The 11,527-nt window shown below is 53.1% G+C and overlaps 1 protein-coding gene across 1 annotated transcript; it reads right to left on the minus strand.

Annotated features, from left to right (window-relative positions):
* Positions 1–681: 681 nt before the first annotated feature.
* On the minus strand, positions 682–1,947 carry FOXD1 (forkhead box D1). The gene has a single exon (XM_060236432.1). The coding sequence runs from the start codon at positions 1,936–1,938 to the stop codon at positions 682–684; it is 1,257 nt and encodes a 418-aa protein (XP_060092415.1). The 5' UTR covers positions 1,939–1,947.
* Positions 1,948–11,527: the final 9,580 nt, after the last annotated feature.

Raw genomic sequence — 11,527 nt, forward strand, 5'->3', positions numbered from 1 at the left:
AAATTACGGTAGTGACTTTATTTTTGAAAATATGTAAAAAAAAGTGTTGTTGCAAATAAGAATGGTAACAATAACACTTTCCAGAAATCTTAACAATATTCCTTGTAAAGAATATGCATAAAGTACAAAATTAAAAAAGCACCTCCAAGCCTATTATGTTACAAAAAACACAGGTTAAAATAAGAAATGATAATCTCGACTCTTCTCTGTGTAAACATGTTAATCATTTCGTATATAAAAATACATGAGAACTACATCGACAGAAAGCAGGGCGCTTGGCTGTTCCTCCTTTGAAAACATTTCTGTTCGACGGTTTCCCCTCGTTCGTTATTCCTGGGTGGGCCTTTTTTATTTCTGCGGTGGCTGTTTTGGAGCACTAAGACCAGGAGCCTCTGAATGGGCCAAAGCTTTTCTTATTTATAAAACAGGAAAGCGACCAGGACCACTCTTCCGCCGCGCGTCTTTTCTGTCCGTGCAGCACAGAGAAATGGCTCCGCATAAATAGAGGGACTGAGAAGGTGGGAGGGGGAAGCGTAAGGACCCCCCCCCCCCCCAGCAATGCCGCCCGCTCTGTCCAGGAGAAAGCCTCCCTCCCTGCTCCCCGGAAGGCCCGCAGCAGCAGCAGCAGCAGGGGAGAGAAGGGGGCGCCGGCGGGATGCTCCTACCTTGGGCCAGAGGCGCTCAGCAGTTGGAGATGCGAGCGGCGAAGTTCTCTCCGGCGGCCAGGGCGGCGGCGGCTGCGGCGTGGTGGTGCAGGGCGGCGGCAGAGGTGGCAGCGGCGGGGGCAGGCGAGGCAGAGGCCAGGAGGGACCGGGCCAGGACTGGCAGGACGGCGGCGGCGGACTGGGAGGCGCAGCTGGTGGCGGCGGCGGCGGCGGGGCTGAGGCTGCGCCCGATGATGCTCTCGATGGAGAAGGGCGAGCGGGCCAGGGCCGGGCCGGGGGCCTGGGGGCCGCTGCTCTTGTGCACCGAGGCGCCCAGCTGGGGTGGGTAGGCGAAGCGGGCGGCGGCGGCGGCGGTCCTGCTGAGGTCCGAGGGGGCGGGCAGGAGGGCGGCGGGGCCCCGGCGGGCTTGGTGGTGCTGCTGCTGCTGGAAGGCGAAGAGAGGCGCGGGGGGCGCGTAGGGCTGCAGCGGGAGGCCGAAGGCGGCGGCGGCAGCGGCGGGGCAGGCGTAGGGGGTCCCGTAGGCGTAGGGGGGCGGCGGCGGGGCGGCGGGCAGGAAGGCGGCGGCGGCGCCGGGGGCGTCGGGGAGGGCGCGTCGGAGGAGGAGGTCGGCGGGGGGCGGCGGGGGGAGGAGGGGCTGCCGCTTGAAGCGCTTCCTGCGCCGGAGGAAGGAGCCGTTGTCGAACATGTCGGCGGACTCCGGGTCGAGGGTCCAGTAGTTGCCCTTGCCGGGGTTGCCGGGCTCGCGGGGGATCTTGACGAAGCAGTCGTTGAGCGAGAGGTTGTGGCGGATGGAGTTCTGCCAGGCGGGGAACTTCTCCCGGTAGTAGGGGAAGCGGCCGCTGATGAACTCGCAGATCTCGCTCAGCGTCAGCCGCTTCTTGGCGCTCTGCAGGATGGCCATCGTGATCAGCGCGATGTACGAGTAGGGCGGCTTCACCAGGCTGCTCTTGCCCCCGCGCACGCCCACGCCCACCCCCGACGACACCGACGCCGGGCACGGAGACGCCGAAGACGAAGAAGAAGAAGAGGGCGAGCCCGAGCAGCCGGAGCCTGGCGCGCCCGCCCTGGGGGACCTGGCCTCCTCCTCCTCCGGGTCCTCCTCGTCGTCCTCCTCGCCCCCGGGGAAGCGCCGCTGGAGGCTCTCCGCGTCCTCGTCCTCCTCGTCGTCCTCCTCGTCGTCCCCTTCGCCGTCTCCCTCGCCCACCACGTCGATGTCCGGGTCTTCGGCCAGCGCCACGGAGGCGGCCTCCGACATCTCGGCGCTGAGCGTCATGGCCGGGGGCCGGCGGGCCTCAGAGGCCGGCAGCACACCCGACGGGAGCCCCCCCTCGGCAGGCCGCCCGCCCCCCTCGCCGCCGCCGCCGCCTGCCCTCCCCGCGGCCGCCCTCCGACATGAATGGAAGGGCTGGAGCCCGGCGGCGGGGCCAGGGCAGCGGCGGAGGCGGAGCTGGACGGACCTCCGGAAGGGGGCGGCCTTTTCTGCGCTCCGGACGGCAACGGGGGGCCGCCCCGTCACGTGCCTCCCACGTCACAACAGAGAGAGAGAGAGAGAGAGGCGCCCCGGGAGGGGGCACCAAGAGGCCAGCCCTGCCAGCCAGCCAGCCAGCCAGCGCCCCCTCTCTTGAATAGCTTCACTGGAGGGAGGGGGCCAGCCCGGCTCAAGAGCTGCTGCCGGAACCAGGAGCCCCCCCAGCTCGTTCAGTCTCTCCCTCCCCCCGCAGGACCTCCTTTCCCCGCTTTCTCTTTAAGGGCCGGCAGGAAAACGCCTCCCCCCACCGACCCCCTCAGCACAACAGAGCACAGCCCAGTTCCTTCCCAGGCGGGGCCCGGATCAGAGGGGGTGCCTACTAAAGACTGGGGGGGGGGGGCGCTGGCGACGCCGGGAGCGCGGGAGGGAGGGAGGGCGGGCAGGGGGGCTGGCTCAGCCGGGCCCAGGGGGAAGACCGTGAGGGCCCGGGGAGGTGGTCGAGGGCGCCCCTTTCAGGGCGACGGGAGCCTTGGCACTCGGAAAGCTCAAAGGCCGCCCAACTGGTTGGTGGGTCTCGGAGGCGACTCTGGACGCCCGTCTAAGCCGACAGAACTGGGCGCAGCCTGAAGGTTGGGAATGGCGGTCTGGGCTGCCTGACTATCGCAGGAGTCAAAGGGCTTCTTTCTCATCTAGAGGCGCCTGGGGTGAGGAACATCCTCCCTTTTCCAGTATTTTGCTTCGGATCACTCGAACATTTAGGATTAAAAAAAGAAATTAAGAGTAATTTTAAAAATCCCAAACTGTATATTCTTTCAGACCGGGATATAATACGCTCACGTAGTGATATTCAATTCTGGATACATTTACAGTGGTATAAAACTCTATCCGCGTGCCACACAGCGCTATGCTTTCTCTGAACTCACCTGCGCGATCTTTAGAGCAAGAGCCCCCCCCCCCCTTAAAGAGAGTTTTTCTTTAGGGTTACGATCCTAAAAAGAAACTGGCAGGGAAATAAGATCTTCTGCAGCGGTCCGCGGCACTCTTTCCAAGTGATGAGAAACTGGGACCAATTCCGCACTAGACCTTTCATCCTTGTTCTGCCCTGTCCCCAAATTGACATTCTACGCTAGAATCAGAGAAACCAACTCTATGACTCTATGGTTTTAGTTTAGAATATCAGTTTGGGGACAGGGCTAAACCAGGATTAAAAGCCTAGTGCGGATTTCACTGGCAATAAGGAGGGCTGATTTTGATGGGTTTCTCACTTCAATCTGTAGCCCCCTGACCTGACAACTCCCCGGACTTCAATTCCAAAACACACCAGAGAATCGGCGCGCCGGAGTTAAGTGAGCGGCAAACTTTCCCGGGATTTTAACGAAGAAGAAATACAAATTACCGTTCTTTCTAAGGAACTTGGGTTTGTGTGGGATTGCTGTATGAGTTTGTCTGGTTACCACAGCAATGCGAAGAACATTTTCCCTTACTGAAAAGACCTGGGTTGGATTCTGAGCAGATCTGCTGAGGCTTTCCCCATTCACACCAACCGTTTGGAGATATTTCACACAAAGTATTATTCGAAATCTTTTGGAATAATGAATAACGGAAAGAGTTTGGCTTACAAGTCCCTGGTTTCACCGGTCCTCTGACAGTACCAGCTAGAAAAATTATGTCGTAAAAGTTCGAATGATTCTTCTTTCACTCCCCCTCCTATTTTATGGTATTTAGGTCGGAGTTAAACTATGGAGCAATCCGTGAAGACTTTCCTTCTGGACGCTGAGAAAAAAAGTCTCTTGTCGAAAGCTTCGGGTCTTACTTCCAAGTAGACGTGTAGGTGTGTGGGAGAGGAGAGTTCAGACAAAATGTTGAAGCGCAACCGGTTTACTGGGCGTGTTCAACACGCGCGGAATTCTCTCAGCCCAGGACTGAAGGAGCTTCGCTTGAGGAAGTGGCTGCAGAAGTTTAGGAGGGGGGGGGTCCCCCTGCAGCGGCGGAGCGGGAGGGTCAGGCAGCTCTCCAGCGGCCTCCTTGACTGCGCAGTAGAGGGGCTTCGGGCGGCTGCTTGCGAGCGGAGGGGAAGGAAGCAGAGAGGAAGCTCGAGGACGTCTGTGGCCCTCCTTTCGGAAGCGCAGCATGGCGGAGCAGCGGCTCTTTTGCGAGCAGGCGGCGGCAGCAGCAGCAGCAGGGAGCTCCGTCCACCCGCTGGCCTCTCTCGCGCGGGTCTGGCTCTTCAGCGCTGCTGGGAAACAAACCGCCCGCCCTGCTGCTGCTGCCGCCCAGGTCGCTGGCTGGTCCCCGCCGTCCTTCCGTCCTCTGGTGAGGATTCCTTCACCTGCTGCGAGATGAGGAGCCGTCGAGGAGGAGGGGCCGCTCGGGCTGGGAGCCGAGCCGAGAACCGGCGCCCCTCGCCCACGAGAGAAGCGCCCGCCTCGCCGGTTCTTCCCTTGGGACAGGCAGCGTCTCCTGGCGCTGGTCCGAGGGATTTGGGGTCACCTGCTGGAGGTTTCCGGCTCAAGCAGCTCCCCAAAGCTCCCGTCGGACCGGCTCCGGAGCTCAGCCTCGCCCGCCTTGTCGCGGGGTCTTGAGCGTGGCAGCCGAAGAGCTTCAGCGTAGAGGAAGGGCGCCACCTAGAGGCGAGGGATCTCGGGCGGCTCCGGCCCACGGAAGAGCAGCAGCCCCTGCTTAGGCCTCGCCTCGCCTCGCCTCCTGCCCTGCCTCTGCGACTCCCCGCGAGGGACAAGAAGGCACCCACGTCGCCACGGATCAGTCGCAATCAACACGAGGGTCTCGACGCCCCTTTCGAAAGTCACCAGTCACGCCAGGGTGCCGGGACAGGCCTTCAGACGTGCCCCCACCCCTGAAGTGTCGAGGCTCCTCCTGCGCCCCATCCTTCCACCCACGCTGCTTTCTGGGCGTGCCGCTGACTTGCTCCTTTGGGGTCTCGGCAACAAAGACAAGCATCCCCCTGAAGCCAAATTTGCTGGGGACTCAGGAAAGCCGCCCGATTTCGCCCTGGAAGACGCAGTTAGGTACATACGTGAGACACCCGGAAGCCTCGCCTCCCTCCCGGGGAATCAATAAGGGGGGAAATGCTTCTGCTGCCAAGAACACTTCTTCCCGCCCAGCATCTCTCCCACTGCAAGAGGTCTGTCTGTCTGTCTATCTACCTATCCATCTTCCTACCTACCCACCATCTCCCTCTCTCTCCGTCAAAAAAACAAGTGATACTGTTACAGTATTGTTGGAACTTTTTTATTGCTGCCAGAATGCATGCAACAGTCACATGCCTTCAAGCAGCTAGCTGTAAAACATCCAAGATTCCAAGTAAGTGATGCCACCTTTGCCACTGAATTTTTCTCAGAGAAGCCTCTGAAAGAGGAAGTGGGGAAAATATCTGCAAACCTGCAGTGAATCTGTCAGGCCAGGGACTCCTGACACAGGATGACAAACAAGAGCCTTGGAACACTCTGCCTCTGGTGGGCCTCAGATTCCTCCACCTTCTGCACTAAGAATCCGAGGGATCATTCACAGGCACCAAACTCAGTCAACAAATACACTGATCCTGAAAGCACTGAAAGACTTCTTTCGCTATACAGAAAGCTTTCCTAAGCCCACCAGGTTCAAAGGTTGGAAGCAGAAGTTCTGAATTTTTCAGACAACAAGAATAAAAATAAATAAAGATGGACATGGGGTAGCTAGTTCTCACTCCATTTACTGGGACCCTTGAAGCCTGATCTACGTACTTGTTCAGAAGCAAGTCCCCCCACCTCCCCAGTTCCCAATGGAGCCTAGAGCTGTCCGTGAATTCTGGCCCAGTTATCACCTGCAGTCCCAACTCATGCACAATTACTCAGATGTACATTCTACACTGAACAGTAGGACTTACTCCCAAGAAAGAGTATATAGGATTGCCATTTTCCTGCAAACTGGTCTGACAGCACAGGAAAGGGGAGTGGAGGAAAGTCTCAGATTTCTTCCAGACTATTATTCCAATGGTGAAGAGATGAAGAAGGAAACCAAGAAGAGCCCCTTTTGGATAGGTATGTTTTCCTCCTGGGTTATTTTGATTTGACAGAATTCTCTGTTTCCGGAGCAATCTGAAAACTAAAAAAGTTTTTGATAATGTTTGGGTACTAGTTGGGGAAAGCAAGCCTCGGCATTTAAGGGAAGCAGTTCTTACTCTGTGGCAGTTGCATCAAGATGGGCAAAGGGATGAAGAGACATCTTTCCCAAAAGAATGTGCTTTGAATGTCATTGCTACTGGGTCACCCTCACTGATTGTCATAGTGGGAGCTAGAGGGGGCACGAGGATCACAGGATTTGCCTCAAAGTAGTTTCTAACCCTCTTTATAGCAGAAAAGGAGAGTCTTTTGATGAGCTCCGCAGGCAGGCAGATCTTTCTACACAGGGATGCACAAAATGGAAGGTCCTTCCATTGTGGGGGACAGGAAGTGTCTCAGTGAGTGCATTAAACAAGAGTGTGCAGGCCGCATTGAAGTCCAAGACAAAAGTCTCATTGTCTTCCATGGCTCTGCGTTGCACGGGCTCATTCTGTTTCAGAAAGACTCTACCTGCTGCTTCCCTGCAACAATCCTCTGGAGCAGTGTTTCCCATTTGCAGGGTCATGACCCGGTACTGAGCCATGGAAGCCTCACTACTGGGTCACAAGAAAAGCCAAAGCTAGCCCCACCCCCAGCAAAGCTAGCCCCATTCCATCTCTGTGTTGTGCAGAGAGAAGCTGGGCTGCCTCTCCTTCCTTCTCCCCCGCTCCCAGTGTTTGAGAGAAAAGCTGGCATCCATTGGCACTTTAGACCCATGAAGTGTTCTTCAAGGTATGAGCTTTCATGTGCCTTGCAGTATGTTCTTTTGGGGAGATTTCCCCGGGAGGCGTGGGCAGCAAAGAAGGGTGTGTGTGTTTTTTTTTTCAGCTGGGAGGGGTGGGGAGTGGGCATTCCAGTAGCTGTTTTTTTTTTTTTTTACCAAATGACTCCTGGGCAGAATTTTTGCTGGCTGGGGTCATCTGATGGTGAGGAAGGCTTTTTTTTCTTTGCCCCCCCTTCTTTCTTGATGCTCTGTCTGTATTCTTGGTGCCGGGGGGTGGGGGTGGGAAGCAACAGTGGGAGGGCTTCTAGTGCCCTGGCCCCACTGGTGGACATCCTGGTGCTTTTGGAGCATTGTATGAGAGAATTTTGGACTGGATAGTCCACTGGCCTGATCCAACATGGCACCTCTTGTTTATTATCTTCCTTTCCTTTCCCTTTCTCTTTCTTTTTTTCCTCCATTTTTCCTGGGTGAAACTTTTCTGTTCATCATACTGTTGTTTCAGACATAGGAGCTCTGCCAATGAAAAGTTGGCACCCCCAGTTGTAGCCAGATGGCCTTCTATGAGATTTCTTTGTGAGTGGGTGAGAGTAAGAGGTGTGGGGCAGAAAGAGATTATTGGAGATTATTGCGGTATATCTCAACAGCACTGGAAGAGATGGTATTATGAACTTGGCACTGTTTTACAGGTCCTGCTTTTAACAGCTGTCTGACACCAAAATTAAACTCCTCCTGTAGATGCTAAAAAAGATGAAAGTAGTTCACTGGCTAAGTATCTGCACGACAGGTTGCTTTTAAAGACATGGGAAACACTGCCAGTAAAAAGCTGCAAGCCCCTTATAAATATCCTTTTTGGGATAACTGCAGAAAAGCTTGTATAAACTTCATATAACTTGAAATTAATTCATTAATTGCAGTACAGTACTCTGCTACCTTTCACAGCAATTTCCCAGTGTTTCAACCAAAGAAAAGTATGAAAAATAGCTGTTGAAAGATTGAGGCAGGGTTCCAGTAGCAGCAGCTGAAGGAAGGGCCTACTAAATGTGTCAGCATATTTTGAGGTAGGCCAACTGCCAGGGCCCAGTGTGGGTGGTACACAGTGCTGGCATTCCTGATGGCAATGGCAACACCATTCCCAACTGCATACACTGGCCAGTGCTGTTGAGGAAGGGATGTGTAATGTAAAATTTTATTTATATCCCGCCCTCCCCCGCCGAAGCAGGCTCAGGGCGGCCTGTGTAGGTGGTGCAGGCAATTGAACATGGGCATTAGGAGTGCTTACAAGCTGGAGAAAAATACACAAAAAATAGGTACATGTAGGTGTGGGAGTGAAAAGAGAGGATCGCCCACTTTCCACCCCCATTTTGGCTCAGCATGAGTTTCAGAGAGATTTTTCTGAAAATGAATTTACTTCCAAAGAAAAGGCAGGTTTGGGGCAGTGTCCTGGAAGTGACATCACAGGAAAAGGTAGAGTTTTGGTTCAGTGTGCCCCGGAAGTGACATCACTTGATCCTTGGCACCACAGGAAATGACATAATTTCTGTCTCCCGGCTCCACCTCCAAAATCTTCTGGCTCTACCCGCAAATTTTAGTGGGCCATGAAGGAGAAGTGTAAAAATAACTAGGCCATGGGAAAGAAAAGTTTGGGAAACCTTGCTCTGGAGCATCAGGCAATGGAGCCCTGGGGCAAGGATTGCCCCCTTTGTCTCTGCTGCCTTGTCCTCTCGGTCTTCTCCTGGAAATATAAACTCAGGACCTGGTTTTGGGTGGTGTGTGTGTGTAACGGGGTGGTTGTGGTAGGGAATGTTGGTCTTCTTTATAGCTTTTAAAAAATCTGCTTGACCTTTTCACCGACGGTAGCCCTCAAGGAAGCTAAAAACAACCATTTAATTAAAAAGCAATTAAAATAACTCAAGCAAATAAAGGCCCAGGAGAACAAAAAAAAACACACAGCCCAAGGCACAGGAGAAATCAACCAACTGAGCAGCAGCACAACAGCAGATTTACAACAACCTCCTGGACTGAACTGAGAGTTGGTTTTCCTGTCTTTTTGTCAATGTATGCTATTATCATTTGCCATCTGAAATCACTCCACTCTCCAAGACATAAGGACCAATTCAGGTGTTCTAATTCATGATCAGGGTCTTTTTGAAAGAAAATAAATAGGAAAAGAAATCCATTAAAAACACTTTTCTGAATCAGTCAAAATAATTTTCTCTATGTCCTCCCCCTTCATCCCCAAAAGCAGCCCCAAAGAAGCAAGCAGAAGGGATGAGTGGGTGAGTGTGTGTGAGAAAGAGAGAGGCAGAGAGTCAGACTGAGTGGCAGAGACAAGCTTGCCTTTGTATCTCTCCCATGTGAAGCAACCACAGATCTCTCCCTGAGCCTGTGAGTGTGTGTGTGTGTGAGAGAGAGAGGAAGAGAGAAGGGAGGAAAGAGGCAGGAAACAGGAAGCGAAGAGCCACAGAGGAAGCTGGGGGAAAAGTAAGGTAAAGTGTGGCTGCAGTAGCAATCCTGGAAAGGAAGCAGGAGGTTGCTTGGGGGGGCTTGTTTTAAACCCTGTGCAGGCCAGATATGTCCCAGGGGCTAGATGTTTGTCCTCCCTGATTTAGGGCTTCATATGTCAACCCAGTACCTTGAACTGAATTGGCCAGCTTTTAAGGCACTATTTCTGACCACTTGGCCTATAGATTGGTGCTCTTTCTGCTGCTTGGGAAGTTTTGTCTTGATGTGGCACTGTAACTTTGGGCAGTGCTGTTGCCAGGAGCTATTGTGATATGACACCTTCATTGGTGTGCAGAGCAGTGCAGTGCCTTGAAATAAGTTCTATTACAGCACTTAACTTTTGAATAAACATGCTTAGGATTAGGTCACATACTTGCTTAAGGGATTGCAACTTTGTATTTCATAGCTAAATATATAGTTCTTGAATGAGTTCCATTGATATTAGAGGGTTTTCCACATGGAAGTTGCCTCCAGTACCTTGGCATCCAGAGTTATTTCTTATAAGGGCCACTATTGAAAATCCTGCATATGGCCAACAGGTCCATGGTGACTTTATCAAGTTTCACTCAAAAGTGTCATATGATGTCACCAGCAATAAGGGAAAAAATGGTGATTACAGGCCATCATAAACAGTGTGCCCACATGAGAGGAAAGAACTGAGGATACATCACAGGCTTTCTTAGGCGTTTGCAGCAAAATAATTGTTTTAATTTGCATTACTGTGTTGTTTTTAACTCGTGTATTGTTTTTACCTGTTGCACATCGCCCAGAGCTTGGCTTAGGCTGGAATGGGGTGATACAGTAAATTGAATAAATAATAAAACAAGATCCCAGTGGCAGACTAGCAAATTTATTCTAGCATAAGTTTTCCTGAGTCAGTCAAAGCTCACTTCTTCAGATGCACTGGAGGAATGGGGAGATGTTATAAAGGGAGATCCATCGCTGGGACCAGTTTACTTCCAACGTGTGCCACTCTCCCAACTGTTGTTAGATAAACAAAATGGAAACGAGAGGGAGAATAGGAAGTTGCAGAGGAAGCAGAGCTGAAGTCATCCACAGGGCCGGTTCTAGGCTTTCTGGCACCCTAGGTGAATCACCCACTAGCCCCTGCCCCATTATTAAAAAAAAACATAGGGAAATTGAAGAGCGCCAAACTTGGAACTTTTCTCATTTTTAATTTACTGATTTTTAATTTTTTTTAAATGTGATGTTATAAATTTTTTTTGAGAATAAGTGCTTGCTGGCCATGTCAGGAAGGAGGGTGGCAGGATAGGATGAGGTGGGAAGCCAAGTCACACATCTGGGAGAGGGGGGTGGCTTGGCTTTGTTGAGGGCAGTGTGGTGATGCGAGAGGATGAAGTGACAGTGGTCAGGAGCCAGAGTCATGCGTCAGGTAGGGGGTGCCCAGTGGTACCCCCTAGGCCAGGTGGCGCCCTAGCCAACTGCCTACTTTGCCTACTCACACGCACCGGCCCTGGTCATCCACATCTTTAAGTGGGGAGATATCTGTTATGGTGTAGTGGGTTTGAGCGCCGGACTATCCGCCCTGGTACCATGGAAGGTGCCCGGATGAGCTTGGGCCAGGCACAAACTCAGCCTAACCTACCTGTAGTGTATCAGCAGCCATACGCAGAGGCGACTGGGCTGTCCCAGGCGCCTCCAGCGTGGGGCGCGGAATCCCCCACCAATCACCAGCTGTGGCGGGAAGTTTAACAGGTCAGGATTGGCCTGACCTGTCCAGTAGGCTGTACCGGGGATTGTACATAAGCGGGACCCGGCCCGCGTGTTCGCTCTCTTGCAATGTGCTCCGAATAAAGAATGTTGCCCTACTCGCGTCTCCAGACTGAGTACGTTACACTACCTCACAGAGTTGTTGTGACGATAAAATGAAAAAACAAGGCTCTCCTTGGGGAAGAAAGCAGCGTATAAATTAATTTCAAAAATAAAAATATTAGCACCCGTTAAGAATCCCGCAGGAGGTTAGGGTTCTATTATCTCGGGTTTGGACCCATTCCGTAATTCTTTTTTCCCAGGAACAACGCCCGCGTGAGCAGCTCGCGCACGCGCACGC

This window comes from Heteronotia binoei, chromosome 4 (assembly GCF_032191835.1).
Source record: "Heteronotia binoei isolate CCM8104 ecotype False Entrance Well chromosome 4, APGP_CSIRO_Hbin_v1, whole genome shotgun sequence".
NCBI classification, from domain to species: Eukaryota; Metazoa; Chordata; class Lepidosauria; order Squamata; family Gekkonidae; genus Heteronotia; species Heteronotia binoei.